Source organism: Xenopus laevis, chromosome 4L (genome assembly GCF_017654675.1).
Source record: "Xenopus laevis strain J_2021 chromosome 4L, Xenopus_laevis_v10.1, whole genome shotgun sequence".
NCBI classification, from domain to species: domain Eukaryota; kingdom Metazoa; phylum Chordata; class Amphibia; order Anura; family Pipidae; genus Xenopus; species Xenopus laevis.
The window spans coordinates 11,123,049-11,135,828 of record NC_054377.1 but is presented as its reverse complement, the minus strand read 5'-3'; the positions used below and the strand labels follow the sequence as shown (position 1 = coordinate 11,135,828).

The window sequence follows — 12,780 nt, the reverse complement described above, 5'->3', positions numbered from 1 at the left end:
CAATCTAGCTTGGTCGACTTCGGTAAACGAATCGATCCGAGTGCCATCCCGCCGGCGATTTATATTCTAGCTTCAGGCGACTTCGGAAAACAAAGCGCTCAGAGTTCCATCCCGCTGGTGATTTACATTCTAGCTTCGGGCGACTTCGGAAAACGAAGTGATCCAAGTGCCATCCCGCTGGTGATTTACATTCTAGCTTAATGAGACTTCGGAAAACAAAGTACTCCAAGTGTCATTCCGTCGGCGATTTACATTCCAACTTCAGGCGACTTCGGTAAATGAATCGCTCCGAGTGCCATCCCGCCGGCGATTTACATTCTAGCTTCAGGCGACTTCGGAAAATGAATCGCTCAGAGTTACATCCCGCTGGCGATTTACATTCTAGCATAGGGCGACTTCGGAAAACGAAGCGTTTCGAGTGCCATCCCGCCGGTGATTTACATTCTAGATGGCGGGAGGCAGTTTGGGGAGATTAGTCGCCCTGAAGAAGAGGAGATTTGTCGCCGGGCGACTAATCTCCCCGAATCTGAGCGTATGCCCTGACCCTAAACTGTAGCTACCTTCTAATATCCTTCCTCTGTATAATGAGCTGCTCCTTAACTCAAAGCCTAACAAAGGCGGAACGAATCGATAACACACTATTCCATTGGTGCTTTATAATAGGTGACATTAGGATGAAATAGCTTTATTATAAGGTTCCGTCTCATGCAAAAGCAACTTGTCAGGCATTACTTCCCCTTGGAGTACCCCAGCCAAGCAGCCATGATGGAATACATTTGGGGGAACTCACCAGGTGAATGCGGTGGTTGAAAGTGTGCCGGGCTTGTGGGTTGGGTACAGCTTTGTTATAAAACTGCTTTCCTGTGGCACAAAACTGATTGAGGATGACTGGTTCTTTCCTGGCTGCTCCGATCCAGCCATGGACTCAGGGCAGCAGGAGCTGGAGGAGGAGCTGAGTGCAGCTCGAGGCCTGGGGAAAATGCGACCGGCGAGGAGGAAAGGCAGCAAAGCAGCGACAAAGATGCAGGTCAGTGTTCTCCTATTTTCCCACCTCAGTGATAGATTTATCAATATTTACACCCATTCACCCTATTCTCTCCCAACTGCAAAATCTTTCCACCTCCCTATTTGGGGAAACAAAGGTTCATGGTGGATAAAAACATGGCGGTTTGTTCCTTTTTAACACTTTGCATCTCATTACTAAATAGTTGTTCCTGCGAAAGTGTAGTTTCAAGGCTACATAAGGGTTCTTCCTCCTTATCCTCACAAAGCAGCACTTCTGTAATGCTTTATATTAGAGTCTTGAGCTGGAACCAATTTGTAAGATCTGAACCGGCAGCCCACGACCCGAACTGCAACCCCTTATATTTACCCACTTTGATCCGCTACCCGACTCAGACCCGCAACTGCCTTATCTGCAACCCGCCGACCACCATCAAACAGGAAGTGATTTGCTGCAAACCGGAAGTGACATCATCAAAAGTGGGCGGGCAGAACCATGTTTTGTAAAACTTTAAAAGGAGTAAAATATAGACAATATTACATAAGATAAGAAATTTAGATGACACCCGCAACCCGACCTGCGACACGCAGCCCCGTATCTATACCCACACCTGAAAATTCTCCACTCATTCCGCAGGGTGCCCCCCTTTTTTTGCGGATACCCAACCCGCTGCAGGACTCTACTTTATGGCTACAATTCTTGCCTTCTGTTATCTGCAAAGTAGGGATGCACCGAATCTACTATTTTGGCAAAATTCGTCCGAAGCCTTTGTGAAAGGTGAACAAGTACCTAAATAAATCAGAACCCATATTTGAATATGCAAATTAGGGCTATTAATGGTTTAGTGATGTGCGGTCCAATAAGGATTAATTATATCTTAGTTGGGATCAAGTAAAAGTTAATGTTTTATTATTACAGAGAAAAAGGAAATTAATTTTTAAAAAATTTGGACTATTTGGATTAAATAGAGTTTATATTTCGGAGCTCTCTGCATAACGGGTTTGCAGATAATGGATCCCGTAACTGTACTTGGGCCCAACTAAGATATAATTAATCCTTATTGCAGTCAGAACTTTCCTATTGGGTCTATCAAATATTTTAATTATTTTTTTTAGTAGCGTTAAAGTATGGAGATTAAAATCACAGAAAGACCCCTGACCCGGAAAACCCCAGGTCCCGGGCATTCTGGATAACGGGTCCCATACCTGAATATGGGGTATCTGCTCTGTAGCTGTTGTTGACCTGTAGGTCCCAGCATAGCACTGCATATACAACCCCTACCCCAAGAAGCCCCTCTTATGTTATTAGCCCAAACTAAAACCCCTTGCCTAAACCCGGCTATAACACTTAACCCCATATGTAATAAAAGACATTAAGTTTGCCCAGGAGCATTACCACGTAGCAACCAATAAGATGCTTGCTTTAAAACAGGTGACCAGTAAATGCTTCCTGCTGATTGGTTACTGCCCCAGGGCAAACTTATAGTGCCTTATATTACATAACCCCCTGTGCTCTGATAAACAGTTTTATGAACATTTTTGCCACTTTGTTCTAAAGCAGTTTGGTTCCCCTTCCTTGTTCAGTGATTAAACGACTTAACATTTCATATATTTGTATTGAATGTAAGAATGTTCTTGTGTTTCTTTTCTATCCCCAGGAGGAGGATGATTACAGCAGAAAGGGCTTCGATGATCAGAACGTGACCCTGGACAGCATCGATTCTGCTGAGGGCGAGAACATGGGAGGTTGGTGGGCTGAATACGCTTCTCCTAACTCAGGTGTGACCCCCACTAGACAGTTTATTAACCCCTTGTATGCGCCCTCTGGCCTACAAGGGGTGAAGCATGCACTGCATCACGTTTTTCACGTTTATTTCGTCATATACACACACTCTAACAGCTGTTTGCGTGTTGGTTTCTAACACGTGGAACACGTTTGTTTTGTGATCGTGACTTTATTTTTTGTCATTCATTTATTTTGCTTTGAATTTGAAGGCATGTGCAAGCTTGATGAACTGCCTAGTCTGGCTCTTGGTCATTGTGATGCGTTCCATGTGGGTCCGGTAATGTGCGTCTTCCCTTACGCTAATGGCTTCCACACCAGTGTGGTCTCAGGTGAAAGTAAAAGCTCACCAAAAATGAACTTTTAGCGTTTTGTAGACTGAAAACTGACTAAGTTACTATGCAGTTGGTCTGATTATTTAAAAACTCACCCCAAAACCGAAATGTGACAGTCTACTTTATGCTAAAAGTTAAGGTGAACTTGTAATATCTGTCATGTGCTAATTATGCTTGAGATATGTCTATCATATTTATATATATATATAATATCCCATTAAATGTGTTCTAGTAAACAATCCATTTAGCATCTGTGTGTATTGGTATAGATAAGAAAGATGGTTTCCTGCGTGCTTATTATATATGGGTGGCTCCGTGACTCCTGGAGGCACCTAAACCGTTCTTAAAGGGCATGTAAAGACAAAAAAATAAAATCCCATTTTTACTTTCTCGAATGAAAAAGAAACCGATCTCCAATATACTTTAATTAAAAAATGTCTCTCTCTCTCTCTCTCTCTCTCTCTCTCTCTTTCTTCAAGACAAAGCCTAATCCATCTCTCTCTCTCGCTCCCTCTCTCTTCAAAACAGAGCCCAAAGCTCTCTCTCTTTCTTTCTTTCTTTCTTTCTTTCTTTCTTTCTTTCTTTCTTTCTTTCTTTCTTTCTTTCTTTCTTTCTTTCTTTCTTTCTTTCTTTCTTTCTTTCTTTCTTTCTTTCTTTCTTTCTTTCTTTCTTCAAGACAAAGCCATATCTCTCTTTCTTCAAGACAAAGCTTAATCCATATCTCTCTCTCTCTTCAAGACAAAGCCCAATCCATCTCATTCACTCACGCACACTGTATTTTATATACTGAATTTACTGTACCAGACCTGGGATCTCTCTCTCTCTCTCTCTCTCTCTCTCTCTCTCTCTCTCTCTCTCTCTCTCTCCCCTCTCTCTCTCTCTCTCCCCTCTCTCTCTCTCCCTCTCTCTCTCTCTCTCTCTCTCTCTCTCTCTCTCTCTCTCCCTCTCTCCCTCTCTCCCTCTCCCCAATCCATCTCTCTTTCTTGAAGATCCAGCAGTCCTATAAAAGTAACAATCCAGGCCTTCAAAGTTGCCCTCAGCAGCTCCCTTACCTTGGATCCTTTTAGACCATATTCTGTGTGTCAGTGGCACTGCACATGCTCAGTGTGCTCCGGGAAGCTGAACTTAGGGACTGTAAATGTCAAATAAAGTGAGGTTCATCTGCCATAGAAGCTGATGTTTCTGATGCAGACTGCACTGGTTTCTGAGCTGTCATGTGACAATTAAAGGGGTTGTTCACCTTTGAGTTAACATTTAGTATGATGTAGAGAGTGATATTCTGAGACAATTTGCCATTGGTTTTCATGTTTTATTATTTTTGCTTTTTGGAGTTATTTGGCTTTCAGCAGCAATTTCCGCAATCTTGTTGCAAGGGTCTAAATGACCCTAGCAACCATGCATTGATCTGGATAAGAGACTGGAATATCAATAGGAGAGTCCTGATTTATCAGTAATAAAAAGTAGCTATAACAAAAAATGTACAGCTTTACAGAACATTTGTTTTTTAGATGGGGCCAGTGACCCCTATTTGAAAGCTGGAAAGAGTCAGAAGAAATTATTATTATTAAAAAATGATTAAAAAACTATTAAAAAAAATGAATAATGAAGACCAATTGAAAAGTTGCTTAGAACTGTCCATTCTATAACTTACTCAAAGTTAATGTAAAGGTGAACCACCCGTTTAATTACTAATCAGGGTTATATTGTGACGTATCTATATACAGTACACATAGAATAGAAATAAGTAAGCTTTCATTGACTTGCAGTTTGCCCCTAATTCTTTGCAGGATTGCGCACGGTGGTGGAAGAGCTTGAATTAGAGAGGAACCAACTGCAAGAGCAAATTATGAGCTTGGAGGATCGTTGCCAGGAGCTGGAGGACAGATTACAGCTCCAGCTAAGAATTGAATCTTTGCAGGTACGTTGGTACCTTACTGCAACACCAGCACATATATTATATATATATTTTAGATATATTATATATTGAGACAAGCTGGCTGCCTGTACATGTAATTATTGGGGGAAATGATCTATGGTAGGCAGGTAAGCAGAGGATCAGGAGCATAAAGACAGGGACATGGCAAAAAATACAGGTTTATTCAGGAAAACTCTTCCGACATAAAGTCACTGCCATACAGGAACACAGTTTATTAGCGTTTTAACATCAGGCATTCAAAACATTTCCCCACTCTGTGGTTCTCACCGTACAGGTTGGTTTCCATACCATATTCAGGCTTCTCACTAAGCCCTTCTGACTCTCCCCTCCTGGGATATCAGCTCACCAGCTTCAGATCTGTTTCACCTTGTGGAAGCAATTCAATCACTTTAGACTCAGTCTCAATCATCTTGTCATGTCTCCCTCTGCTCTTTGCAGTGACTCACACAGATGCATGTATGCTCCAAACATAGGTGAAATGCAACATGCTGTGTCCCACCTGCGTTTGGCGCATACATGTGTCTGTGTGAGTACAGCCCCCTTCACAATATTGAGTGCGTCTACTCCTTTGCTTCCCTGCGGGTGAACAGAAGAAAGCACAAAGCAGGGGAAACCACCCATGTGTGAGAGCCCTAAAACTTAACTGTGATTAAATACGTTTCCACAGGACAGCCTTCCTGTGGTAAGTGAACTCCAACATGTGAACTAGACCATTGGAATGGATTGCCCGTTTCTTCGAGAACACTACAGCTTCCAGGGCCAGACTGCTATATCCTAAACAGAGAAACCATTCCCTGTTTAGTAACGTCTCCATTACAGAGTTCATCTCCAAGAAATAAAAGGCAAAACTCACTTTTTTACACATCTGTTTGGTCCTGTTTGGCACTATATATATATATATATATATATATATATATATATATATATATATATATATATATATATATATATATATATATATAGTGCCAAACAGGACCAGACAGATGTGTAAAAAAGTGAGTTTTGCCTTTTATTTCTTCCCAACAGGAGATGGGTCTAAATAAATATATATATATATATATATATATACCCATAAGTTGGTAGTATGTGCCAAATGTGGGAAATCTGCGACCAATAGAAACCAAATGGGTGCACACACTGAAAGTTCAGCCAGACCTAAACCATACTATATTATATAGAAGAGCATCCAGCATTTAGATTCAAAGCAGGCACTGAAAGTGGGAAGGAGGGTGGCGTCCGGAAGGTCATCAAAAGCGGTGGAGCCAGAAGTTAGGTTAAAACAGATGAACTTTAATGAAATCCTTAAAATCGACAGTACAAGCAGGCAGGGTGAGTATAGCTTGAAGCTATACTCACCCTGCCTGCTTGTACTGTCGATTTTAAGGATTTCATTAAAGTTCATCTGTTTTAACCTAACTTCTGGCTCCACCGCTTTTGATGACCTTCCGGACGCCACCCTCCTTCCCACTTTCAGTGCCTGCTTTGTTCACTATAGTGCTGTACCGGACCGGCATGGAGGGCTGCACCAAGAACCGGAAGTTGATTCCTTCCCTTGGTTAGCGGTGATTTCATTTTTTGCTCTATCAGCATTTAGATTCACAAGCTTACTTATTTCGGTGTGCATGCCAATTGATGTGTTCACCTTCACATCCTTGAAGCAATTTCCAAAATAGATAGCAGCACTCTCATATAGCATAAAAAGCCTTTATTACAAAATATTCATCGGGCACAGCAACGTTTCGGACCGCCTGGTCCTTTTTCAAGCTGACAAAACCATACTATATTCCCAAGAACTTCTTTCCTTGGAGACGTAATACAGTGCACTTTTCAACAGGATTCAGCCAAATCCTTCTGTTCGGCCAAACTGAATCCGGATCCTAATTTGCATATGCAAATTAGGGGCGGGGAGGGAAATCGTGTGACTTTTTGTCACAAAACAAGAAAGTAAAAAATGTTTTCCCCTTACCACCCCTAATTTGCATATGCAAATTCTGGTTCAGTATTCGCCCAAATCTTTTGCGAAAGGATTCTGCCAAATCCAAAATAGTGGATGCGGTGCATCCCTGGTATAAATAAATTACAGATCTACAAAAACATTGTTTTATTGGAACTTGGTCCAAAATATCTCGGACATTTTTAACCCCAATTCTCAGTGTAATTGATCTTCAAGCTGGACTTTGTGTATTAGGTTTTAGTTAAGGTGCAAAGTTTGCCCAGGTGTAGTGACCCATCGCAACCAATCAATTGTTTCGTTTCAGATAGGTGACCAGTCTGCTGATTGGTAGCTATAGGTCACTGAAGATTTAGCAAAAGGTGCACCTTTTTAACCTTACCCCGGTGAAAGCAAACTGGTTCTGTCCCCAGATCTAATCCTACCTAGCTTTAAGGCTGGGCCTCCCTAGTTTCCATTCCAGATCCAGAGTTTTGGAATCACCGTTCTCATAACACAAGCTAGGGCAGTGACTAGTACACAACGTCCAGCCTAGAGTATCTGGCCGGCTTGACCCAGTGATTTGCGACTACCCTTTCTATGGGGGTCAGTCTAAAGCCCACTTAAATTGATATATTAGGAGGATATCTGTTTCATCTTAAATACATATCTGGAAATCTTGCTTAAAGGATAAGTAAACCTTAAAAACAAGTGAATATAAAATTGACAAGGGTTGACTACTTAGTGGTCAGACTGGTTGTAAAATGATCAGCAGGTGGTGCTGTTGTAACAAAATTCATTCATATTAACACTACATGTATCCCTTAATATCTTTGAATTAAAAGAAATAAATTATCAATGTACATTGCAAAAGTGCTTAGAATAGCCCCCTTGTCCGTTTTATATTCACTTATTTTTAAGGTTTACTTATCGTTTAAAGATCAGTAAGGGAGAGATTAGTATATTTGAATATTTATTTCCTGTGCTTGATATTCTTCTGGTAGAGCTATATTTTCCTATATCCCCCACTTGAACATAAAACAGTCCATTTCTATTTATCAAAAAGCAAAGTTAAATCCACTGTGATTCCATGATCTATGGCAATAAAATAAAGTAAACTTCCACTGGGATCAAGGGAGTGAATATTGGTTTCTATAACATATTAAAGGTGAACTACCCCTTTAACCTTCCCAGCTTGTATAATTATGGCAGCAGCATTGCAGATGTTCAGTGTTACTGAACTATAGAGTGTTTATTTTTTCTCTTGCTAGTACATAATACAGGCTGCCGCTATCCCTCCTGCATTTCCGCATTGCATGTTCATACAGGTATGGGACCTGTTATCCAGAATGCTCGGGACCTGGGGTTTTCCAGATAAGGGATCTTTTAGTAATTTGGATCTTCATACCTTGAGTCTACTAGAAAATCATATAAACATTAAATAAACCCAATAAGCTGGTTTTGCTTCCAATAAGGATTAATTATATCTTAGTCGGGATCAAGTACAAGCTACTGTTTTATTATTACACAGAAAAAGGAAATCATTTTAAAACTTTGTATTATTTGAATAAAATGGAGTCTATAGGAGACGGCCTTTCTGTAATTCGGAGCTTTCTGGATAATGGGTTTCCGGATAACGGATCCCATACTCGTATAGCTTCATGAGTTACTGCTTCTCTGACAAACGTATCCATTGGCCCATATGTACTGTAACCAAGCCTTTTAACACAGGTAACATTTGATGTAGATGAAGATGCTTTTCCCATAAGTCAGGTTTGTTCTGGCCTTTCCAAAATCCGTGTGCTTGTTGTGATGGGAATAGTAACACTGGGTGCCTTACTCACTCCTTGGTATGGTTATAGTTGTGTTGAGTGGCTTGCGGTTGGCATTCCTTTTGCCCACTTAATTGTGTGCTTGTGGTTTGTATTAACACTGTGGGTTCGGGATTTACAGACTAGTGATGTGTGGGCTGGGCCAATACCCGCGTGGGCTGGGCCAATACCCGCGGGATTACCTGCAGGTCGGGAGGGTTCAGGCCGACCTCGCTGCAGCTTCTCTTGCGGGTTAAGGTCATGATTGGGCGGAGCTCTTTCCTGCTCTCCCCGCCCACAACCTTAGACTGACTGCTTCCGACTTCCTGTTTTATAGGCTTGCGCCTGCCATCCTCCTTTTGTGATGTCATCGGCAGGGTGGGCCTATAACTGGAAGGGGAAGTCTGATGTGGGCGGGTCTAGGTCGGGTGCAGGTCGAGCTTTTTATTATAGACCCCCGCTACTCTCTCCATTTATTGGGGAGCAGTGTTTCAACAGCAGCTGGAAAGCAGCTGGTAACCAGTCCATATGGCTGTTGTTGGTAGTTTAATATTTCTGTTAATTTAGTTTATTTATGGACCTTTTATGGATTTGCATATGCAGTTTAAAGGTAAAAATAACTCCTTTTTGACATGAGCTTATTCCGTTGGGCTGATCTTAAAAAGGTGCATGAACACTGTCTGCCAGACTTCAGCTGGCAGTCATTCAGCCTTCAACTGGCAGTCATTCAGCCTTCAACTGGCAGTCATTCAGCCTTCAACTGGCAGTCATTCAGCCTTCAACTGGCAGTCATTCAGCCTTCAACTGGCAGTCATTCAGCCTTCAACTGGCAGTCATTCAGCCTTCAACTGGCAGTCATTCAGCCTTCAACTGGCAGTCATTCAGCCTTCAACTGGCAGTCATTCAGCCTTCAACTGGCAGTCATTCAGCCTTCAGCTGGCAGTCATTCAGCCTTCAGCTGGCAGTCATTCAGCCTTCAGCTGGCAGTCATTCAGCCTTCAGCTGGTAGTCATTCAGCCTTCAGCTGGTAGTCATTCAGCCTTTAGCTGGCAGTCATTCAGCCTTTAGCTGGCAGTCATTCAGCCTTTAGCCTGCAGTCATTCAGCCTTTAGCCTGCAGTCATTCAGCCTTTAGCCTGCAGTCATTCAGCCTTCAGGTGGCAGTCATTCAGCCTTTAGCTGACAGTCATTCAGCCTTTAGCTGGCAATCTTTAAGCCTTCAGCTGACAGTCATTCAACCCACTCCCTCACCTGGTTCCATATTGAAGTGATGTTTTCTGGGATCTAAACTCCGTCCATAGTGGCTGCACAGATACTCTGGAAATCAGAGGAAACACTATAGACCTAAACACACACGTACAAAGTGTCATTCAACATGACATTATATATAAAAGTAAATTGTTTGGATTTGCAATAAAAATACTGACCAGAGTAAGTCACTGTTGAACGTTATTGTCTGTCTGTATGTTGCCATACCCTAGTTATGTATGGGTCTCTTTGTTCTTTCATTTAAAGAGATAGTTCGCCTTTAAATGTTTGTATGTTATAGAATGTCCTGTTGTCGGCTCATTTTCAGTTGTAGTTTTTGATTTATTTGCCCTTCCTTTCTGCCTCTTTCCAGCTTTTAAATGGGGAGGTCACTTACTGGCAGCTAAAATCTATTGCTCTGTGAGGCTATACTTTTATTGTTACTGTGACTTTTTATTCCTTATATTCGATTCGGACCTCTTATTCAAACCACTGCCTGGTTGCTAGGATCAATTATACCGTTGCAACCAAATAACTACAAACCCGAGAGCTTCTGAACAATATTTAAAAAAAAGAAATAAAAGGACCAGTTTCCAATTGTCTCAGAATATCACTGTCTACGTCATACTGAATAGTGAATTTAAAGGTGAACTACCCCTTAAATAGGGTGATGGGATTACACATAAGGTGAGGCTGAGGATCCTGTTTGAACTCGTACATTTCTGTAAATGTTGTTTTTACCCATGTGCCGCGTCAGAGTCTGATTAATAACCCATAAGTCGCAGAACTTCTTGAGTGAGAATTAACCCTTGCTTTTCTGTTTTAGGGTGAAAATGAACGTTTGCAGGCGCAGCTTGGTCAGCTACGTCAGCAGCAGAACCGGGAGACTGAGAAGCAACACAGCGTTACATCCACTCTGAGCGAACAGCTAAAGGGGTATCTTATATTCTCACAGATGTCCCATTGATACGGAAATGTGTTTGAATGTGTATATTAAAGGGAAAACTCATTCTTAAAGACTGCAGATACCGTTGTCACAAGTTGGCCTGACACGTTTCGTGCCAGACAGGGCTGAGCCTATGAGTATGTGCCCTGTCTGGCACGAAAAGCGTTAAGCTGGCCATAGACAAATAGTAGTGACAGTCTCCCATTGATATCATCAGATAGTCAATACATGCAGAAATATTATCGGTAGGTGATATAAATCTTTTAACCTGTCCCATTGGCTGAATGACCAATCACGATAGTACGAAAAATGTCCGAAAATCATGCGAATCTTCGTTTTGTATGATAGTATCTTTGCGTCTATGGCCAGCTTTAGTTGTGAGACCATCTGTTACTTTAATACTGTTTTGGCCTTTTACTGGATATTGCCTACTCTTAATTTAACTTAACTGCTTGTGCAAAGCCAAAACACACCAGTTGTTCCATTAGATACTGATTTCAGTTGTGATTAACTTTACACATAACTTAAAAACCATTGAACATTAGTTATTAACATATATTGTAACGTTACATTACATTTTTTTATTTTCATTAGCCAAAAAACAGTTTATTGGGTCACATATCCTTCAATTATATGCCCCAACCCCAGTAATGAGCTAATGATCTGGTCTCCACTTTGGGAAAAGGTTAAATTACTTGTACAATTGGGCTCATGATTCTTTTAGGATACTATAACAAGCCCTGTTGCTACACACCCAGTTGCTTTAGATATCAGGGCTACTTTACAGCAGTAACCAATGTAGCCAATGACAAATCTAACAGGTTTCTATCAATGTCAGTTTCACAGACCGAAACGCCTTCCTCGAAAATGTTATAGCGGAAAAAGAACAGATCATATTGGAAGCAGCAGGCAAACTGGAGGAGCTGGCAAGGTTAAAAAAGATCCTGAAAGAGAAAGAGGATCTAAATAAAGCGTTTGCTGAGAAGCTGGATCAGAGTGAGCTGCAGGTACTTAGAAGTTATGGTTTTTAAAAAACTTTTGGGTTAAAGAGAAATTCATCGTAGAATTGACGTTTACTTCAGACCACAGTTCTGGATAACTTTAGCGCAATGTGAAGGTAAATCTATATATTGTTCCTTTAATCCTTGCCCGGGGTTCAGCCAAAAGCTGTGGGACATTCTTAAACTACTTGAGAAGCACATACTCATTTTTCTGGGTTGAAAGTAGAAAGACAACTGGCAGCGTCGGACTGGGGCTGCCGATTCAGGGCCCCCTGAACCCCTTATGCCACCTCCATGGCCCCCTGCCTCCCTCCCCCACCAGTGCATACCCAATTTGGGTGGGGGATAGGTCTGGAAGTGCAGCGGCCTTAGGTTTGGTAGGTCTGGGCTCAGAAAGACCAGGGGTCCCACCAGATTTTTTCCCAGTATCCCACCAGCCCAGTCCGACCCTGCAAACTGAGCATCATAATCCACTAGTAATTTAGAAAGTGTGTAATTATAAACAAAGCTATCAGAATTGGAAACCATTCTGAAGGGAATACTCGGAGCCCCTAATTCTTCCCATACAGAGCATCTCCGCTTTGGTTAGAAGTTGTGGACTGAAGTCTATTTGGTAGTTAATAGTGTTGTGCATTGATGTATTGGGCTCATTGTCCTATATATATATCTCATGCCTGGTTGTTTAAATTAAATGTTGCCCTTTTAAGTGTGTGTCTATAAAATCTGATCACCATCACTGACTTCTGTAGGGCTGGCAATATGAAGGTTTTGGCACATGCCAGAGGGATT

General features: G+C 41.6%; 1 protein-coding gene across 10 annotated transcripts in view; it reads left to right on the top strand.

Moving 5' to 3' along the window:
* Positions 1-12,780, top strand: part of XB1001290.L (provisional ortholog of golgin B1 L homeolog) — a 74,636-nt gene that overhangs the window by 37,042 nt on the left and 24,814 nt on the right. For 3 of the 10 annotated variants that reach the window (XM_018257368.2, XM_018257369.2, XM_018257364.2), the window contains 7 exons: positions 874-1,027; positions 2,661-2,781; positions 2,998-3,117; positions 4,908-5,038; positions 8,718-8,759; positions 10,871-10,980; positions 11,829-11,997. In XM_018257368.2, the coding sequence (XP_018112857.1) occupies positions 874-1,027; positions 2,661-2,781; positions 2,998-3,117; positions 4,908-5,038; positions 8,718-8,759; positions 10,871-10,980; positions 11,829-11,997 (847 nt within the window). The remainder of the gene's footprint in view (positions 1-873; positions 1,028-2,660; positions 2,782-2,997; positions 3,118-4,907; positions 5,039-8,717; positions 8,760-10,870; positions 10,981-11,828; positions 11,998-12,780) is intronic. The other 7 variants (XM_018257367.2, XM_041589834.1, XM_041589835.1 and 4 more) reach the window with 7 other exon arrangements.